The 21,780-nt window shown below is 44.2% G+C and overlaps 1 protein-coding gene across 1 annotated transcript in view; it reads right to left on the bottom strand.

Annotated features, from left to right (window-relative positions):
- enpp4 (ectonucleotide pyrophosphatase/phosphodiesterase 4) overlaps nt 1-21,780 on the bottom strand; it is a 44,974-nt gene that overhangs the window by 8,472 nt on the left and 14,722 nt on the right. The window contains exons 2-3 of the mRNA XM_072251468.1: nt 12,647-13,540; nt 5,409-5,579 (exon numbers count right to left, since the gene is read on the bottom strand). Coding sequence (XP_072107569.1) covers nt 5,409-5,579; nt 12,647-13,475 — 1,000 coding nt within the window. The 5' untranslated portion in view covers nt 13,476-13,540. The remainder of the gene's footprint in view (nt 1-5,408; nt 5,580-12,646; nt 13,541-21,780) is intronic.

The raw sequence follows: 21,780 nt of genomic DNA, 5'->3' as shown, positions 1-21,780 counted from the left end.
TCCAGGCGAGATTCCACGGTCCGTACAAGGTAATTAAAAAGATAGACCCTTTGAATTATGTTATCGAAATGCCGGACAGGCGTAAACCCACACAGTTGGTACACATTAACATGTTAAAAGCCTACCACGATCAGAAAGAAAACCCGGTTGGTGTTATCACGGAAATTAATGAGGCTGGGGTGTCGAATGAGACGGGGAAAACCCATCTCGAAAAGATGAATATGGTGCCGACCCGATTGGAGAACTCTATTGTTCTGGCTAAGTTTGCTGATAAGGTCTCTCACCTAACCCGGGCCATTGATAAGGCTAATTCACCGGCACGCAGATGTATGTCCCGATGTCCCGAGGCAATGCAAAGGGACGGTGCATGATGTTGTGGTCACCTCAGACCAGCCTATTAAACAACACCCCTATAGGATGAACTTGGAGAAGGGCAAGCTAGTGGAGAAAGAAATTGAACACATGCTAGCCACAGATATTATTAGGCCATCCAAGTCGGAATGGGTATCCCCGTGTGGTTGTCCCGAAAGCCGGTGGGAGCATCCGATTCTGTACAGATTACAGAAAGGTGAACGCCATCACAAAAACTGATGCTTACTCCATCCCAAGGGTAGACGATTGCATCGATAAAGTGGGGAGAGCTACGTACATCACCAACATCGATTTGCTGAAAGGTTACTGGTGTGTTCCTTTAACCGACCGGGCTAGAGAAATCTCAGCATTTGTCACTCCCTCTGGTTTATACGAGTATAATATTCTACCTTTTGGCATGAAAAACGCCCCAGGGACCTTCCAGAGGATGATTAATTCAGTAATAAAGGGACTAAGGAACACAGAAGCATATATTGATGATTTGGTGGTCTGGAGTGACACATGGGAGGAGCACATTGTGGCGGTAGAGGAGCTATTTAAACAGCTGTCCGAAGCCACCCTGACAGTGAACCTCGCAAAAAGTGAGTTCGGCCACGCGAAGGTCACTTATCTGGGATTTGTGGTAGGACAGGGGCAGCTGGCTCCGATGCAGGCTAAGGTGCGGGCTATCTCGGAGATCCCCACCCCGACAGACAAGAGAGCCCTGAGAAGGTTCTTGGGGATGGTGGGGTACTATAGGAAGTTTTGCAAAAACTTTGCGGATATTTCCCTCCCTCTCACTAAGCTTTTGCCAAAGAATGCGAAGTTTGTGTGGAACGACCTTTGCCAACAAGCCTTCGAGAGTCTGAAGGCGATTCTGTGTCACCATCCTGTGCTAAATGCGCCTGATTTTTCAAAACCCTTCTCCCTAGCAACAGATGCTAGTGACGAAGCAGCCGGGGTGGTGCTGTTGCAGACCGACAAAGAGGGGGTTGAGCACCCAGTCGCTTACTTTTCGAAGAAATTTAATACCCATCAGAGGAACTATTCCACTGTGGAAAAGGAATTACTGGCCATCATACTAGCATTACAACATCTTGAAGTTTATATTTGCCCGGCACGGAAACCACTGGTAATTTACACTGACCACAACCCATTAGTGTTTTTGGCCACTATGAAAGATAAAAACAAAAGATTGCTAAGTTGGAGTCTGGTGCTACAGGAATTTGATATAAAAATTACACATATAAAAGGAACGGAAAATGTGATTGCTGACTGTCTGTCAAGGTGTTGACAACTTAAAATTCGCTGTATTAGCCAAGTAGCTGATGAAGGTGTATATTTGTGTGTATCAAATAATGTATTCATGTTTGTAATTTTTACCCCGGTAAAAATCCTTAAAGGTGAGGGGCGTGACGAGAGTACACATAGATTAAGATGTTAACTGTCCTGTGCTGGCACCAGTGGGATCAGCAGTTGGTCTGCCACCTGTCTTCAGGAGAAAGAGAGATAAGGAAAACAATGGAGCAGCATTTGGAGATGTTAATGAAGGGACGGAAGGAGAGCTGTCAAGATCGGCTCCCTTTTGAACCCTGAACTGTTTGAAGTGATGGACAGGCGATACCCCAGCAGGGGGATAAAAAGGGACAGGTTCGCTAAGGCAAGACACACACGACACCACGAGGTAACGAGACCCTGGAAGCCGTGCGCCTCCCACAAGTCGGTGGGAGTTTTGGAGGGCTGTTCGCGGGACCAAGCCATAGACGCACAGGGTGGAAAGGTACAATCGGCGGGAACCTGGTGTATGTCCGCCCTTGCCTGGGTGCCAGGTTCACCACGGAGAAACGATCGTATCTGGAAACGGAGGGGTCACAGTCGGTGACCTCAGAAGACATCACAAAGGGCTCGCCCGAAAGCTGGCTGCGAAGAATATCGAAGGTCTGTGTGGAAGCCGTTTGAATATTCATTCGTTTTTGCTCTCTCTCTCCTTCCCCCCACTGTCCATCGCCACGGCAGTGATTACTGTGAACTGAACTGAACTCAGTTGAACTGAACTTTGTGTCACTTTGAAACTGGTCATTTACCCCTAGACGACGATAGAGCTTGATTGATCCTGTTATCCTAATTCTGTGTACATGTGTGTTTATCATTGCTGAACTGTTGCATTTATTATCCTTTTGATTAGAGTACTGTGTTGCTTGTTTCTTTAATAAAACTTTCTTAGTTCCAGTAATCCGGACTCCAACTGAGTGATCCATTTCTGCTGGTTTGGCAACCCAATTACGGGGTACATAACAACGGTCACTCACTCTTTCATCTACAGTGCCTTATAAAAGTATTCAGCCCCCAACCCTTTGTTCACATAATTGAGTATTACAACAGGGATTTTGATCAAATTAACTCAGTATTTTTAATTTGTGAATCACATGCTCCTTTATTCTCCCCACAGCAGAGCCCCAAGAAACAGGGAAAATTGGAAAACATGAAAAACAAAAAATTCAAAACCTGAAATGTCAGTAGTTCATAAGTATTCATCCCCCTTTGCTAGGTACATAGTTGAGCCTGCTCTCACAGCTATTACAAATAGTAGTAACCTTTGCAGAGAAACCTCTATTAGCTTTGCACCACATGTTAACAAAATTTGCCCATTCTTCCTTGCAAAATTGCTCAAACTATGCCAAGTTTGGGGAGTGGCAGTGGGCAGTAATCTTGGGCTTGCCAGAGACGTTTCATCAGGTTAAACTCAGCACTCTGACTCAAGGACATCAATGTTCTTCATTTGAAGCCACTCCATGGGTCATTGTCCTGCTGAAAGACAGTTTAAGCTTTCTGGCAGAGGCTAGCAAGATTTTATCCAGGATCTCTCTATATTTAGCAACTATCATGTTCCCATCAATCTTGCCAGATTTCCCATCCCTGCTGCCTCAAAGCAACCTCATGGCATGATGTTAACTCCGCAATACTTTACAGTAGGGATGGTGTTACCTGGCAGTATTAGATTTACACCACACTCTTAGTGTTAAGGTCAAAAGCTCCACTTTAGTCTCATCCGACCTCGAGACCTTCTTCCGTGACTTTACAATATTGTATAAGTGATGCTTTGCAAAATCTTTATTGGCAAGGATTTTTAAGGGCTTCTTCCTTGCCACTCTTCCATAAACTACAAATTCCCTTTTTGTGCAAGGCCTTAGAGATAGTGGAGCCATCTCCAGTTGCAGCCACTGACTCAGAGTGACTGCTGGCGTCACAGTAGCTTCTCTTCCAAGTGCCATTCTTCTTCGACAACTAAGTTTAAAGGGGCGGCCTGACCTAGGCTGTGTGGCTGTGGGTTCATGATGGACTGCACTGAGCTTCAAGTTAAGTTCAGTGCCTTTAAGATGCTCCCCAGATTTGAGCTTCTTTATTATCATCTCCCTGACTTGTCTTGAATGCTCTTTTGTTTTCATTTTGGTCTGGTATGTTGAAGATCTACCATACTGTTGGATCTTACAGAGAAAAGGGATATTTATTCTTATTAATTCATTAAAAACATGTGATCCTCCAACATTTTGCATCAACAAAATGAGTGGGTTGGTAAGTTAATACAGTATATTGCACCTGTGGAAAGTTAACCTAGTAATTATAAAGGGGATGAATACTTTTTTAGTCTCACAATTTGATTTTTAATTTTTAGTAAATTGCTGACTGGTTTTGGTATTTTTCTTTTGATTTGATATGATGCACGATGTTTTGTAGATTAGCTCAAAAAATCCTCCTCTAAAATTTCAAATTTAGAAAATGAGATAGGAAAATGTGAAAATACACAAATACCCTTTTGTGCAAGGACTTGTGGGAGCTGAATATATTTTTCAAGATACTGTACTTCCATTTAGAAAGCAAAGTTTTTGCTTCAGTGAATAATTTTCATGTCTGAATGTTTACCCACATGCAATTATTAGAAAATAACTTTATTGTTACATATTAAAAACTCCATGACAATCTCCTTGCAGTTTGTAACCTTGAATGTTTTGTTAATTAAAATAAATGTTCAATTTATTAGTAGACTTCTGATAAGATGGCAGTGTGTACACAGGCAGCGGCCTCTCATGGGCTAACCAAAGGTGCTTTTTTCTTTGTTAAATGTCTTTTTATGCACAGTAAGACTACAATGGACTCCAATAACTATGTGTCCAGCATGTCTACCACATCAGTGAGCTGCTCATTGTTCGGAATATCGTAAGCACCAGCCAGCGGTTCAGAGAAGGCAGGTCAGTCCATCGTGTCAGACCATCAGACCGAGGGAGTTGGGTTGGGCTGGGCAGTTGGGCCATGGGAGGCAGGTCACACTAGTTGGACTGTAGGGGTGGGGGGAGCGGATTGGGTTTGGAAGAGCTGACCTGGGTGCAGACAATGCTGTTGGTGCAAAGGTGGCGAAACCGTGAGTAACTGTCTTGGACATTTCTTTGGCGATCGCAAGACACTGTTGGACACCGATTACCACAGGCCTGCTTCCCTTGTTTGGTGGCAAAATAGGCGGCAAGGCAGCAATGTCGCCTCAGTTGTAGCAAGGACTAGGCCTCAAGCTGTGGCCTTGTGTTGTAGCGTGGTGTCTATGCTTGGTTGGGGGGTGGCCTCTCTGTTGGTGCTGCCCTCCAGTGTTGGATCAGCAGAATTATGGGATGGACTGCTAGAAACCATCAATATGCGGGACTTGTCGCTCTTGGACTAAATATGTATTTTCTTACGTGACTATGTTCTTACTTTTTCTTTTCTCGCTATTTTGAACGCATGTGTATGTTTGTGCACCTCGGCCCCACAGGAAAGCTGGTCTTCTTCAGCTGCATCCACGTATGGTTTGAATAACAATTAAACTTGATTGGATTTGATTTTGACTTGATTATTGATTATTTCTCTGCCTGGTCCTACTGATTTAATGATTACATTTGAGGGTTTAATGCTCATTGGTAGAATTATTTTATACCCTAATAAAACAAACTGAAACAACACCGGAATACAACTCATTTCAGATTAGTTATGGCAAGCAAATGGCAAAATAATCTTTTACACTCTGGACTTACATTGTGTGATTGATCCATTTTGAACAATTGTCCATCCTTCATCAGCAACAAGGAGAATTGGCTGAATTCTTTTGTTGTGCTTGTAGTGAAAACGGTCTGGGATATCTTCTTTCAAATAAACTTTCATATGCGTATCGCAGTTTGACAGCAATTTATATACGTAGTTTACATCTGTTTAAAACAAAAGGAATGACATCTTAATGTCGTAACTAATCAAATGAAATAAATTCAAATGGAGAAAAGGAAAATGAAACAATACTGAAATGCCTGCCCAATACTGCCTGTTAAAATATTTTCATATTTAATTGGTCTATTATAATTTGAATAACTGTAGCTCAGATTCTGACCCAGTGATGCAGCCCTCAGTCCAATTAAGGTTGCTTTAACTAGATGCATGTTATTAGCAAGTTGGAGTAAACGAGTTTCCACTTAACTGTAATCAGTGGTTCTAGCACACGTCATACCATTCAGAATTGGCACAAACACTTTTCATTTCCATTTCAAAAGTAAGTAGGTTGTGAGATCAGTTCAGAGTTGTGGTGAGTGAAATTATCCCTGCCTGTTCAGGAGCTTGATGGTTGTAGAACCTGTTCTTGAACTCAGTGGTGTGGTATCTAAGGCTTCTGTCCCTCCTACCCAACAGAAGCAGAGAAAAGAGAGCACAGCCTGGATGTCAGGTTCTTCAATGATAGATGCAGCCTTCCTGAGGCAGCGCTCCTCATAAGTGTGCTCACTGGTGAGGAGGACTTTGCCTGTAATGGCCTGAGCTGTATCCACCACGCTCTGTCGAGTTTTTACTTCCTGGGCATTGGTGTTAACTTACCAGGCTGTGACGCAACCAACAAGGATACTCTCCACTAGACGTTCATCAGATTTTCAGGTGACATGCCGAGTATACGGAAACTTTGCGAAAGTAGTGCTTCCTTTGTTATGACATTTATGTGCTGGTCCTATAACTGATATGACAGTGCCAAGGAATTTAAAGTTACTGGCTTTCTCCATCCCCCAATGAAAACTCTGATATGACAGTGCCAAGGAATTTAAAGTTACTGGCTTTCTCCAATCCCCCAATGATAACTCTGATATGAGAGTGCCAAGGAATTTAAAGTTGATAACCAGCTCTTTGGTTTTACTGATGTTGACTGAGAAGTTTGATTGTGGCACCAATCAACTGGATTTTCAGTCTCCCTCCCATAGGCCGATTTGTCACCATTTTTGATTCGGCCAATAGTGGTGTTGTCAGCCAAACCTAAATATGGCATTGGAGCTGTGCTTAGCCTCACGGTCATTGCTATATGGTGAGTCGAACAGCAGGGGGAGGGAGGGGCAAGCACACAGCCACGTATTGCACCTGTGCTGATGGTGATTGTGGAGAATGTTGTTGTCGTCAATCCATACATACTGGATTGGCAACAATGAATTCCACATCATTGACTGCCCTCCAGTGACAAAAATCGAGGAACTATTTGCACAGAAAAGTACCGAGGCCCAGGTCTTGGAACTTAGTGATTAGTTTCTACTTGACGAAAATGTTGAATGCTAAGCTGTAGCCAGTGAGGAGCATCCAGATATACACATTTTCATTGTCTAGTGAGGAGCCAATGAATTGGCATCTGCTGTCACATGTTGTGACGTGGGCATATTGGAGTGGACCTAAGTCACTCTCAGGCAGGAGTTGGTATGCTTCATGATCAACCCCTCAACTCTATTGATACAGTATCCAATTTCTAGGCCTTTATATATTTGCTTGTGTGGACCAAGGCCTATGAAATTCCAGGAGCATCTAGTCCAAGTGGTACTGTTTCTTTCTCTGAAGAATATGTTTGCCTAGAAATAGGACCATTATTTCCCAATTCATTCAGGTATTTACTTCCACCATTTCATTACCTCTATAATAATTTTCTCACAGAGGTCTTCTTCAGCATCTTCCACTGTGTTCCCTAAACAGAACCTCTTGCTTGTCTGACCACAGTTGGAGTATTGTGAGCAGTTTTGGGTCCCATATCTAAGAATGAATGCACTGGCATTGGAGAAGGCCCAGAGGAGGTTTATGAGAATTATCCCAGGAATTAAAGGGTTAATGTATGGGGAGAATTTGATGGTTCTTTTCCTGTACTTGCTGGAGTTCAGAAGAATGAGGTGGTTTCTCCTTGAAACCTATTGAATGTTGAAAGGCATATATATAGAGTGGATGTTTCTTATGGTGGGGGAATCTAGGACCAGAGGCCACAGCCTCAGAATAGGACATCCCTTTAGAATACAGATGAGGAAGAATTTCTTTAACAAGAAGGTGGTAGATCTGTGGAATCATTGCCAAAGAGACAAGTCATTGGGTATAATTAAAACACAGTTTGATAAGTTCTTGATTAGTAAGGGCATCAGATGACTAAGGAAAATAAAACAACCATGATTGAATGGTGGGGCGGACTAAATGGGCCAAATGGCCCAATTCTGCTCCTATGTCTTAGGTGTCTTACATTGTTTTCCCAAACATGGGCCATATTACCTTCCTCAAGCCAATTAAAGATACTCCTCACACTGTCACTAGCTAGACACCTTACAATTCAAAATTATTGATCAGTGCTTCCAGAAATGCTCTCTGCCCTTTACTTTCACCGTCTACACCTCTCCTCTGGTCAACGTCCTCCCTCTGATACCATGGCCAGTCTTATCCTCAACAGTTCAATAAAACTCCATTATTCTGGCCTGCTTGAGATCTCCATGTTGGACAAGCAGATTTTCCAGATACTGTTCTATTTAAAGATGTTAAAATTGTAGATTAATAGATTGAAATGTGAACCTAAGGTTTAGGAGTTGTACTTTAGTCAATAAAAGTACAATCCAACAGGTAACTTAAAAAAAAAATGTCCTGCAGAAAGTCAGGCAGAAGATAAAAATGCTTGAAATCATCTACCACCAAACTCAAGGATAGCTTCCGTCTGCACACTCCTGAATAGACCTCTTGGAGGCACAGCTCAAATGGCATATATAAATTCACTGTTGTGGGAAGATTCTCAGATGGCGATGAAGAGGCAAATAGGAGGGAGATAGATCGGCTCGTTGGGTGGTGTTGCAACAATAACAGTCAGCATCAGCAAGACCAAGGAAATGATTGTGGACTTCAGCATGGCGAGGCTGAAAGAACATTCTGCAGTCCTCGTTTACGGGTCAATGATGGAAAGGGCAAGCAGCTTCAGGTTCTTGGGCAACAGCCAAAATCTCAAAAGACCTATCCTGAGCCCAACACACTGATGCTATCACGAAAAAGGCATGTTGGAGACTCTATTAGGAATTTGAGGAGATTTCGTGATGTCACCAAGCACTCCGGCAAATTTCTACAGATGTAAGGTGGAGAGGATTCTGACTGGTCACATCACCACCAGATATGGAGGCTCCAATGACCAGGATTGAAAGAGGTTGCTGTCAGGGGCTCTCCAACCTGGGGTCCATGGAAACCTTAGTTAATGGTAGGGGTCCATGGCACTAAAAAGGTTGGGAACTACTGCTGTAGAGTGTTGTAAACCCAGTCAGTGCCATCACAGGCACAGCCCCCGCCTCCCCCCACATCATTAAAGACAATCACCAGCTAAGACATGCCCTCTTGCATTTCTACCACTGGGGAGGAGGTACAGGAATCTGAAGACCCACACTCAACATTTTAAGAATGTCTTGTTCTCTTCCATCAGATTTCTGAATAGTCCACAAAACCATGAACACTAACTCATTATTCCTCTTTTTTTTGCTATTATTTACTTTGAAACTGTGGTAATTTTTATATTTGTAGCACGGCTGCTACAAAAGAACAAATTTCACAGTATGTATCAGTGATAATAAACCTAATTCTGGACCATCCTTGCTCAGGAATAGATTTTTCATGCACTAAAGATGAATTCTTGATCTCCCAATCTACCTTGTTGTGGCCCTTACACTTTATTGGTTGATCCACACTGCACTTTCACTGTAACTGCAGCACTGCAGTTTGCATCCTGTTTTCTTGTACTACATGATGTACTCGTGCATGCCAAATCTGCTTAGATGGCGTGCAAACAATTTTTTCCACTGTGTCTGGGCACACAAGGCAACAGCAAACCAATACTAAGCACTCCCTCTTCTTCCTCCTCACTGATCATGCCCCCCCCCAGGGCTGTGTGCTCAGTCCACTGCTGTTCACTCTGCTGATCCACGACTGTGCTGCAACACACAGTTCGAACCACATCATCAAGTTCGCCGATGACACGACCGTGGTGGGTCTCATCAGCAAGAACGATGAGTCAGCATACAGAGAAGAGGTGCAGCGTTTAACGGACTGGTGCAGAGCCAACAACCTGTCTCTGAATGTGAACAAAACAAAAGAGATGGTTGTTGACTTCAGGAGGACATGGAGCAACCACTCTCCGCTAAACACTGACGACTCCTCCGTAGAGATCGTTAAGAGCACCAAATTTCTTGGTGTTCACCTGGTGGAGAATCTCACCTGGTCCCTCAACACCAGCTCCACAGCTAAGAAAGCCCAGCAGCGTCTCTACTTTCTGTGAAGGCTGAGAAAAGTCCATTTCCCACCCCACATCCTCACCACATTCTACAAAGGTTGTATTGAGAGCATCCTGAGCAACTGCATCACTGCCTGGTTCGGAAATTGCAACATCTCGGATTGCAAGACCCCGCAGTGGATAGTGAGGTCAGCCGAGAAGATCATCGGGGTCCCTCCTCCTGCCATTACAGACATTTACACCACACGTTGCATCCGCAAAGCAAACAGCATTATGAAGGACTCCACGCACCCCTCATACAAACTCTTCTCCCTCCTGCCATCTGGCAAAAGGCAGCAAAGTACTTGGGCTCTCACGACCAGACTGTGTAACAGTTTCTTCTCCCAAGCCATCAGACTCCTCAATACCCAGAGCCTGGACTGACACCAACCTACTGCCCTCTACCGTGCCTATTGTCTTGTTTATTATTTATTGTAATGCCTGCACTGTTTTGTCCACTTTATGCAGTCCTGGGTAGGCCTGTAGTTTAGTGTAATTTTTGTGTTGTTTTACGTAGTTCAGTGTAGTTTTTGTATTGTTTCATGTCCCGAAAAACGTTGACTTGTTTTTACTGTGTACTGTACCAGCAGTTATGGTCGAAATGACAATAAAAAGTGACTTGACTTGCCTTGACGTATACTGTTTCTGTGTGCAACTAACTCAACCTTGTTTAAAGGCTGAACCGGAAAGACCGGAAACTAAGAAATCTAGATTAGAACTATTCACTTGGGATAATATCCATGAACTCTCACATCCTGAATATCAAACAAAAGAATTCTACAAGTATTGGCAGGAGGTGGCAAAACCTTGTTCCTCTTAAGTGAATCCTTACTCTGATCAAATTCTTATTGCTTTAAGGCCCCTGTATGAATACTCTGTATCCGTAAATTTTCAAAATTTATCAACAGCATACAAGAGGATTGCTGTTTTGTTTTGAACAGGAAAATAGGTTATTATCTGAATTGTGGCCGATTAGGAAAAGAGGAGGTGCAACGAGACCTGGGTATCATTATACACCAGTCATTGAAAGTGGGCATGCAGGTACAGCAGGTGGTGAAAAAGGCGAATGGTATGCTGGCATTCATAGCAAGAGGATTCGAGTACAGGAGCAGGGAGGTACTACTGCAGTTGTACAAGGCCTTGGTGAGACCACACCTGGAGTACTGTGTGTAGTTTTGGTCCCCTAATCTGAGGAAAGATATTCTTGCCATACAGGGAGTACAAAGAAGGTTCACCAGATTGATTCCTGAGATGGCAGGACTTTCATATGATGAAAGACTGGATCGACCAGGCTTATACTCTCTGGAATTTAGAAGATTGAGGGGGGATCTGATTGAAACGTATAAAATTCTAAAGGGATTGGACAGGCTAGATGCAGGAAGATTGTTCCCGATGTTGGGGAAGTCCAGAATGAGGGGTCATATTTTGAGGATAAAGGGGAAGCCTTTTAGGACCAAGATGAGGAAAAACTTCTTCACACAGAGAGTGGTGAATCTGTGGAATTCTCTGCCGGAGGAAATAGTTGAGGCCAGTTCATTGGCTATATTTAAGAGGGAGTTAGATATGGCCCTTGTGGCTAAAGGGATCGGGGGTATGGAGAAAAGGCAGGTACAGGGTTCTGAGTTGGATGATCAGCCATGATCGTACTAAATGGCAGTGCAGGCTTGAAGGGCCAAATGGCCTACTCCTGCACGTATTTTCTATGTTTCTATGTTAAGAGTAACACAATAACCAATAACAGAGCTGCTATAATATTTGTACAATCAAAGTGCTACCATTGGTCAATGGTACGTGCTAGTCATATGATTATATAAATACAGGGGCAGTATCAGGCCATTCAGCTCATCATTCTGTTTTGCCATTCAATTAGATCTGATTTACTATCCCTCTCAACCCCATTCTCCTGCCTTCTCCCCATAAACTCTAATGCCCTTACTAATCAAGAGCCTATCAACTTCCACCTTAAATATAACCAATGGCTTAGCCTTCACAGACGTCAGTGACAACGAATTCCACAGTTTCACCACCCTCTGAATAGAGAAATTCCTCCTCATCTCTGTTCTAAAGGGACTTCCTTCCATGTTGAGGCAGTGCTCTCTAATCCTAGACTCTTCCACTATTGGAAACATTCTCTCCACATCCGATTTTTCTTCTCCATGATACGAATCTGCATAGACATGGTGCTTCTTTATGGATTTTCATAAAGGATTAGTAATTAGAATATTTAGGTTAATATTAGAGTTTAAATTATTTGAAGTAATTAATATCTTGACTTAGATAATTAGATGTATAATTAGAATATCTAAATTCTTTGGAATACAATTTAATGATATCTGCAATAAAATTAAGGCAAAGATTATTACATAATTTCCATTTTTATTTAGATAACATGTTCAAGCCAATGTCTACTTCTTGCTACTTCAATGTTTGTTGACATTTCACTGTGTCCTGAAAGAACTAATTTTCTTCTGAGGTAACTTTTCTTTGCCTAGTTTCATTTTGACTTCTAACATTTCTTCAAAGAAAGGATTGCTGTTAACGAGTACTCAGCTTTGCTACTTGCTTCCATATAAAATAGAATCTGAAAATTATAATTTTTAGAAGTATTTACATCATAACTTAAAAACATTTACATTATAACTTTTAAAAACAGACTGGTTGACCAGACATTTTAATTATTTAGCTGTTACTACGGCAATCAGCACTTACCAGAAAGAGGCAATATAGCTGCTACTGGAGAATTAGTCACCCGGGTGTAGTTACCACGGCCAATACAATTATCCAATTGTATAACTTTCTTATCAGAACACTGTGCCATTCCATGATCACTGGTGATAATTATATTAACTGTGTTCCACAGTCCAGTTTTTTGAAGTTGATCGATTAAATAGCCGATGTTATTATCCACTTCCTTCAACTTGTTCTTCAGTTCTTTACTGTCCGGTCCACTGCGGTGTCCAGTGGAATCAGGCTCCTCCCAGTACAATGTACCAAAGTTAATGGGGCCTGTTGAATTGGTAAACCATTCTATAATATGGTCAACTCTCTTGCTGAATGGAGTACTGTAGTTATAGTTTAAGTAATAGGAAGGGGTTGTATTGTGTATAAACACGTCAGTGCCAGGCCACATTGCTCCACCACTCTTGTGACCCTGTTGTTGATTAGTTACCCATATTGGAGTGGCCTCGTTCCACCAAAACGGATCTTTATCCTCAAAGGTTGAAAAACTCTTGTTGGTGGCTGTATCATACATGGTATTGGCCACAACACCGTGGCTTTCTGCAAAACGGCCCGTGACAATGGAGTAATGATTTGGGAAGGTTTTGGTTACAAACACATTGTTTACATGCTTTACCAGCGTTCCACTGGTGATCATCTTCTGAAGGTTAGGGAATGCGTAAAGTTCTAGGTAACTGGCTCTGAACCCATCAAAAGACACGAGCAGTAACTTAACGTCAGAGTTGTTTGTTGTACTACTACAGAGGCACTCAAGGAACGCAGATACAAACAGCATGAAATAAATCCAGAAAATAGACATTGTGGGATTGTTTTCTCAAACTCTTCCACTGTCTTTCAGATCTCCCGTGAGGTCAACTTGATGCCCTGAAAATATTAAAACATATCATTAAATGGCTAGATTGTTAATTATAAAAATGACTGCCAGAAGCTATAGCATGAAATAAATATTAACATTTGAATGATAGCATTTGGGAGGTAAAACAGAGTAGCAAGTAACATTTCTTATAATCTATTCATGAATTACAACCATCATGGAAAAGATGCCCAATCATCTCCAGTCCTTTAAGGCCCTCGAGATAGAGGTAGTGAACCACTTCTTGAACTGTTGTAGTCCATTTGGTCCTAAGGAAGGAGTTAAAGAATCTTGACCCAGTGATGCTACAAAAATGGTAATAACCTTTCCAATGACACTGGTTCATGACCTGATGGTTATTTGCAGCTTCCCTTTATCTTTCTAGTTCTGGAAGATGCTATTGAAGAAGTCACAGAAAGATGGTGCTGAGGATTTTGTGCTGGAGATGAATGGTTAGTATGAAATATTGGGATGGCAGTTCAACATTGTATTGTGGGCCGAAGGGCCTGTATTGTGCTGTAGGTTTTTTTCTAACATTCTAAACTGTACCTACAAGCTGCACTCAACCAGGAAAAGGGAAAATACTTCAATTCGTTCCTGACTTGTGCCCCGAAGATAACTAAATCAAGTTATGAAGCTAAGAAGTCGGTCACTTTTACAGCCATATTCTTTGCAAAATGGCCCTGTTAAATAGTGACGCTCTGAGAAGGCGACAGTATGGAATTTGGTGATGTTGATGACCTTGTGCAGTAAGTGCTGATTTTGAGACCTCTCTTGTTGTCTGGCATGTGTAGTTTAAACGTTACTTTCATTTCCAATATAAGGCATATAGGTTGACTAGGTCTTGCTGCACACACATACAGCATATTCTCCATTATCCCTAACTGTCCTTGCACAACATCTGTAAAACGGCCTTCCCACTCTCCTTATTCCGCTAATAATTATTTAATTTATTCATATGTTCAAATTTATTCAAGTTTGATTGTTCATGTGACCATTCTGCTAATTGTTGATTGCTCACGGCCATTTGCACTATTGTCTTGTAAATTATTGGTTGCTATAGTATTGTCTATTCTTGCATTGTCCTGTGTTTTATGCTTGGTACTCAGCCACATCAATTCTGGTATGTTTCACATCTGGCAATAAAGTGATTCTGATTCTCACTTGCAGAGAAGCACCTACATTAAGGAAGCAAAGCCAGAGATTAAATAAATAGAGTCTAATAATGTCACCAGGGATTGCTCTGTAATTTTAAATAAAGTCCGAGACACAAAGCAGTTTTGGCAAGAGTGGTTAATATTGGATTTTAGATGTTTGGAAAAAGAAGTTATCGAATTCAGCTTTTTTTAAAAAAAAATCAGCATTTCTGGCAGGGCTCTGAAAGAAATATTAATCTTCCCCCATCCAGAGTCAGGCTACAATTCTTCTCTTGGTAATGACATAGTTAAAGATCCTGTTCGAGGACAGAGCCACTCCATCCTCCACACTGAGCCTTTTCTCATTCGCAGTTCCTCTACAATTTTATTTTATGTGATGACGAGCCTTCCACTATTTAAGGCTAGACTGAAGGGGCACTGCATGTTGATCTGAACTGCAATCATCTGAACAACATCCACAACACGCTGGAGGAACTCAGCAGGTCGGGCAGCATCCGTGGTAACAATCAGTCAACGTTTCGGGCCGAGACCCTGCGTCAGGACTGAAGAGGGAGGGGGCAGGGGCCCTATAAAGAAGTTGGGGGTGGGTGGGAAGGAGAAGGCTGGTAGGTTCCAGGTGAAAAACCAGTAAGGGGAAAGATAAAGGGGTGGGGGGAGGGGAAGCAGGGAGGGGATAGGCAGGAAAGGAGAAGAAAGAATAGGGGAATACACAATGGGTAGTGGAAGGAGGCGGAACCATGAGGGAAGTGATAGGCAGCTGGAGGAGGGGGCAGAGTGAAACTGGGATGGGGGAAGGGAGGGGGAGGGAATTACTGGAAGTTGGGGAATTCAATGTTTATGCCAAGGGGCTGGAGACTACCCAGACAGTATATGAGGTGTTGCTCCTCCAACCACCTTTTCTGCCTATTCCCTCCCCCACCCCTTGATCTTTCCCCTTACTGGTTTTTCACCTGGCACCTACCAGCCTTCTCCTTCCCACCCTCCCCCCACCTTCTTTATAGGGCCCCTATCCCCTCCCTCTTCAGTCCTGACAAAGGGTCTCGGCCCGAAACGTTGACTAATCGTTTCCACGGATGCTGCCCGACCTGCTGAGTTCCTCCAGCATGTTGCTTTGACCCCAGCATCTGCAAAGTATTTTGTGTTTCCAATCATCTGAAGTCTGCAAAGTAACTTAGAGTATTTTAATGTTTCCTTTTTACGTGTGGTTTCAAGTCACTATATGAAAATACCGATATTTTAATACAAACTTGTGTCCATAAAATTAAAATGTTAGACTTTGAACATCTGGAGACTGCATCTGACAAATGCTTGTTACTTGTAAAACAAGGAATTGTACAGGCAATCCTTGAGTCACGGCTGTTAAATGGGAATACAAGCATACGGAATTCACAAATTACAACCAAGTAAATCTGGAATATGGAATAATAACATCGTGTTAAAAGAGCAAATAAATGCAAACTTTTTTCGGCCAACTTGCACTTAATTCATGTACAGATGATTCACACTGGTGTTACAGAAAAGCACAGTATGACATGCTTTCTAGGAATGCAATCCCCCCCAACTTACTCATTCCCAAAAATCAGGTGAATGCATAGAATAGCAGAAAACTATAACAAAGGCAAAAAATGAAGGGAGCAAGAAAAGAAAGTGAAACTTAGAAAATTTGAAATACAGAAACTGCAAATAGAAACTATTTCTAAAAACCTAAGAGAACAAACGTTCGAGGTCGGCCGAGGTGCGACAAGTGAAATGAATTAGTGAAGGAGTGAGTGAGGGCATTGGCTGAGGAGCGGTTGATTTAAAAACCGTTCGGGACCAGCCTGAAATACAAACGTTCAAGGTCAGCCCAGGTGCGACAAGTGAAATGAATTAGTCATAATATCAGCCAATATAATCAAGGTTTGCTCTAGGGGAGCGGCCTTGTTGAGGGAAGTGCCTTGTGAGAAAAGTGCGAGTCTTTGTCTCGAGAGTCTTCGGCGAGGAGGCTGAGGGAGGAGACTACGCCACAGTTGGAGAGGGTGGGAAGTGGTGAAGAAATGACAGGTCAACTGATTCAGTGTGCTGCTTGCATGATGTGGGAGGTCAGGGACGTTGATGGTGCCTCTGGCTGCTACAAATGTGGAAAGTGTATCCAGGTTCAGCTCCTGAAGGACCGTGTTGAGGCACTGGAGAAGCAACTGGATGACCTCAGGTTCATCCGGGAAACCGAGAGTTTTCTGGACAGGACCTACAGCGACATCGCTACACCGAAGATACCAGAAGAGAGAAGAGGGGCGGCGATGAGGAAGGGATGGATGCTTGGAGTACAGGAGACCCCGGGGGATGTACCTCTAGAAAACAGGTTCACCCTCTTGGAAGCTGTCAGGACTGAAGACATTGCCTGTCTGAGAGGCGGACAGGTCTGCAAGTCAAAAATTGGCGCTGAAACAAAGCCGAGGAGACAGAAGTCAGGCAGAGCAGTGGTAGTAGGGGACTCCATAGTGAGAGGTACAGAAAGGGGTTTCTGCGGCAACAGGCGGGATTTAAGGATAAAGAACAGGAATTCTGCAGAAGCTGGATATTCAAGCAACACACATAAAAGTTGCTGGTGAACACAGCAGGGCAGGCAGCATCTCTAGGAAGAGCTGCAGTCGATGTTTCAGGCCGAGACCCTTCGTCAGGACTCACTGAAGGAAGAGTGAGTAAGGGATTTGAAAGTTGGAGGGGGAGGGGGAGATCCAAAATGATAGGAGAAGACAGGAGGGGGAGGGATAGAGCCAAGAGCTGGACAGGTGATAGGCAAAAAGGATACGAGAGGATCATGGGACAGGAGGTCCGGGAAGAAAGACCCGGGGGGGGGCCAGAGGATGGGCAAGGGGTATATTCAGAGGGACAGAGGGAGAAAAAGGAGAGTGAGAGAAAGAATGTGTGTATAAAAATAAGTAACAGATGGGGTACGAGGGGGAGGTGGGGCATTAGTGGAAGTTAGAGAATTCGATGTTCATGCCATCAGGTTGGAGGCTACCCAGATGGAATATAAGGTGTTGTTCCTCCAACCTGAGTGTGGCTTCATCTTTACAGTAGAGGAGGCCGCGGATAGACATGTCAGAAATGGGAATGGGATGTGGAATTAAAATGTGTGGCCACTGGGAGATCCTGCTTTATCTGGCGGACAGAGCGTAGATGTTCAGCAAAGCGGTCTCTCAGTCTGCGTCGGGTCTCGCCAATATATAAAAGGCCACATCGGGAGCACCGGACGCAGTATATCACTCCAGCCGACTCACAGGTGAAGTGTCGCCTCACCTGGAAGGATAGTTTGGGGCCCTGAATGGTGGTAAGGGAGGAAGTGTAAGGGCATGTGTAGCACTTGTTCCGCTTACACGGATAAGTGCCAGGAGGGACATCAGTGGGGAGGGATGGGGGGGACGAATGGACAAGGGAGTTGCGTAGGGAGCGATCCCTGTGGAATGCAGAGAGAGGGGGGGAGGGAAAGATGTGCTTAGTGGTGGGATCCTGTTGGAGGTGGCGGAAGTTACGGAGAATAATATGTTGGACCCGGAGGCTGGTGGGGTGGTAGGTGAGGACCAGGGGAACCCTATTCCTAGTGGGGTGGCGGGAGGATGGAGTGAGAGCAGATGTACGTGAAATGGGGGAGATGCGTTTAAGAGCAGAGTTGATAGTGGAGGAAGGGAAGCCCCTTTCTTTAAAAAAGGAAGACATCTCCCTCGTCCTAGAATGAAAAGCCTCATCCTGAGAGCAGATGCGGCGGAGACAGAGGAATTGCGAGAAGGGGATGGCATTTTTGCAAGAGACAGGGTGAGAAGAGGAATAGTCCAGATAGCTGTGAGAGTCAGTAGGCTTATAGTAGACATCAGTGGGTAAGCTGTCTCCAGAGACAGAGACAGAAAGATCTATAAAGGGGAGGGAGGTGTCGGAAATGGACCAGGTAAACTTGAGGGCAGGGTGAAAGTTGGAGGCAAAGTTAATAAAGTCAACAAGCTCTGCATGCGTGCAGGAAGAGTGTCAACGCAGTCGTCGATGTAGCGAAGGAAAAGTGGGGGACAGATACCAGAATAGGCACGGAACATAGATTGTTCCACAAAGCCAACAAAAAGGCAGACATAGCTAGGACCCATACGGGTGCCCATAGCTACACCTTTAGTTTGGAGGAAGTGGGAGGAGCCAAAGGAGAAATTATTAAGAGTAAGGACTAATTCCGCTAGACGGAGCAGAGTGGTGGTAGAGGGGAACTGATTAGGTCTGGAATCCAAAAAGAAGCGTAGAGCTTTGAGACCTTCCTGATGGGGGATGGAAGTATATAGGGACTGGACATCCATGGTGAAAATAAAGCGGTGGGGGCCAGGGAACTTAAAATCATCGAAAAGTTTAAGAGTGTGAGAAGTGTCACGAACATAGGTCGGAAGGGATTGAACAAGGAGGGATAAAACCGTGTCGAGGGATGCAGAAACAAGTTCGGTGGGGCAGGAGCAAGCTGAGACAATAGGTCGGCCAGGACAGGCAGGTTTGTGGATCTTGGGTAGGAGGTAGAAACGGGAAGTGCGAGGTGTGGGAACTATAAGGTTGGTAGCAGTGGATGGGAGATCCCCTGAGTGGATAAAGTCGGTGATGGTGTGGGAGACAATGGCCTGGTGCTCCTTAGTGGGGTCACGATCGAGGGGTAAATAAGAGGAGGTATCCGCGAGTTGTCGCTGTGCCTCGGCAAGGTAGAGGTCAGTACGCCAGACTACAACAGCACCCCCCTTATCGGCGGGTTTAATAATAAGGTTAGGATTAGTGCGGAGGGAGTGGAGAGCAGAGCGTTCCGAAGGAGTGAGGTTGGAATGGGGACAAGGTGCGGTGAAGTCGAGACGGTTGATGTCCCGTCGGCAGTTAGCGATAAATAGATCCAGAGCAGACAGAAGACCAGAGCGGGGTGTCCATGAAAAAGAGGAGGGTTGAAGACGGGAGAAGGGGTCATCGATGGGGGTGGAAGAGTCCTTGCCGAAGAAGTAGGTTCGGAGACGGCGGAAGAAAAGTTCCGCATCATGGCGAACACGGAACTCGCTGAGGTGTGGGCGAAGGGGGACAAAGGTGAGGCCCTTACTGAGGACAGAGCGTTCTGCCTCCGACAGTTGAAGGTTGGAGGGGATGGTAAAGACCCAGCATGGATGAGAGCTGGGATCAGAGGGGGGAGGGGGGAGGCTGGGGTTGTCAATGGAGAGGGGAAGGTTGGGGTGAGAGGAAGATGGAGCCTCTGAGGGCCCAGGAGCTGACGGTGGGATCTGAGGATTTAAGGATGGTGTGTTGCCTCCCTGGTGCCAGGATCCAGGACGTCACAAACGAATTGCAGGGCATCCTCAAGGGAGAAGGTGATCAGCCGGAGGTGGTGGTGCATGTCGGCACAAATGACGTCGGGAGGATGAGGAAAGAAATTCTGCAGCATGACTTCAGAGAACTCGAAAAAAGGCTGAAAAGCAGGACCTCCAGGGTGGTTATCTCCGGTTTGCTTCCAGTTCCTTGTGCTGGTGAGGGCAGGAACAGGGAGATAGGGGATCTGAAGGTGTAGCTGAGGAGCTGGTGCGGGAAGCAGGGATTTAGGTTCTTGGACCACTGGGATCTGTTTTGGGGCAAGAATGAATTGTACAGAAGGGACGGGTTGCATCTTAACAGACGGGGGACCAGCATTCTGGCAGGCAGGTTTGCCACTGCTACACGGGTGTGTTTAAACTAAGTGGGGGGGGGGGAGGGGAAGAACTGGAAATATAAGAATGGAGTTAAAGGGAATGAGAGAATAAGAAAAGTTAAGAAAGACAACAGACTTAAAGGGATCGGAGAGTATGGCCAAGTGCAATAGGAATCGATGTGAAAGGTGAGGGGAGTAAAAATATTACTTTAAAAGGATTAAAAGTATTATATATGAATGCACGGAGTATAAGAAATAAAGTGGATGAGCTTGAGGCTCAGTTGGAAATTGGCAAGTATGATGTTGTGGGAATAACAGAGACATGGCTGCAAGAGGACCAGGGCTGGGAAATGAATATTCAGGGTATACATCATATCGAAAGGACAGACAGGTTGGCAGAGGGGGTGGGGTGGCTCTGTTGGTGAGGAATGAAATTCAGTCACGTGCAAGGAGTGACATAGAATCAGGAGATATAGAGTCAGTATGGATAGAACTGAGAAACTATAAGGGCAAAAAGACCCTGACGGGAGTTATCTACAGGCCCCCAAACAGTAGCCTGGATATAGGGTGCAAGTTAAGTCAAGAGTTAAAACTGGCATGTCGCAAAGGTAACACTACAGTTATTATGGGGGATTTCAACATGTGGGTAGACTGGGAAAATCAGGTTGGTACTGGACCTCAAGAAAAGGAGTTTGTGGAGAGCCTCAGAAATGGATTCTTAGAGCAGCTTGTATTAGAGCCTACCAGGGAGAAGGCAATTCTGGATTTAGTTTTGTGTAATGAACCGGATTTGATAAGGGAACTCGAGGTAAAGGAGCCATTAGGAGGTAGTGACCATGATATGATACGTTTTAAACGAGAATTTGAGAGGGAGAAGGGAAAATTGGAAGTGTCAGTATTACAGTTGAACAAAGGGGACTATGGACCCATGAGGGAGGAGCTGGCCAAAGTTGACTGGAAAGATACCCTAGCAGGGATGACAGTGGAACAACAATGGCAGGTATTTCTGGGAATAATTCAGAAGGTGCAGGATCAGTTCATTCCAAAGAGGGAGAAAGATTCTCAGGGGAGTAAGGGGCAACCGTGGATGACAAGGAAAGTCAAGGACAGTATAAAAATAAAAGAGAGGAAGTATAACATAGCAAAGATGAGCGGGAAGCCAGAGGATTGGGAGACTTTTAAGGAGCAACAGAAGATAACCAAAAAGGCAATATGGGGGGAGAAGATGAGGTACGAAGGTAAGCTAGCTAAGAATATAAAGGAGGATAGTAAAAGCTTCTTCAGGTATGTGAAGAGGAAAAAATTAGTTAAGACCAAAGTTGGGCCCTTGAAGACAGAAACGGGTGAAAATATTATGGGGAACAAGGAAATGGCAGACGAGCTGAACAGGTACTTTGGATCTGTCTTCACTAGGATAGACACAAACAATCTC

Source organism: Mobula birostris, chromosome 2 (genome assembly GCF_030028105.1).
Source record: "Mobula birostris isolate sMobBir1 chromosome 2, sMobBir1.hap1, whole genome shotgun sequence".
In the NCBI taxonomy this organism is placed as follows: Eukaryota; Metazoa; Chordata; class Chondrichthyes; order Myliobatiformes; family Myliobatidae; genus Mobula; species Mobula birostris.
This window is presented reverse-complemented; position numbering and strand designations above follow the sequence as displayed.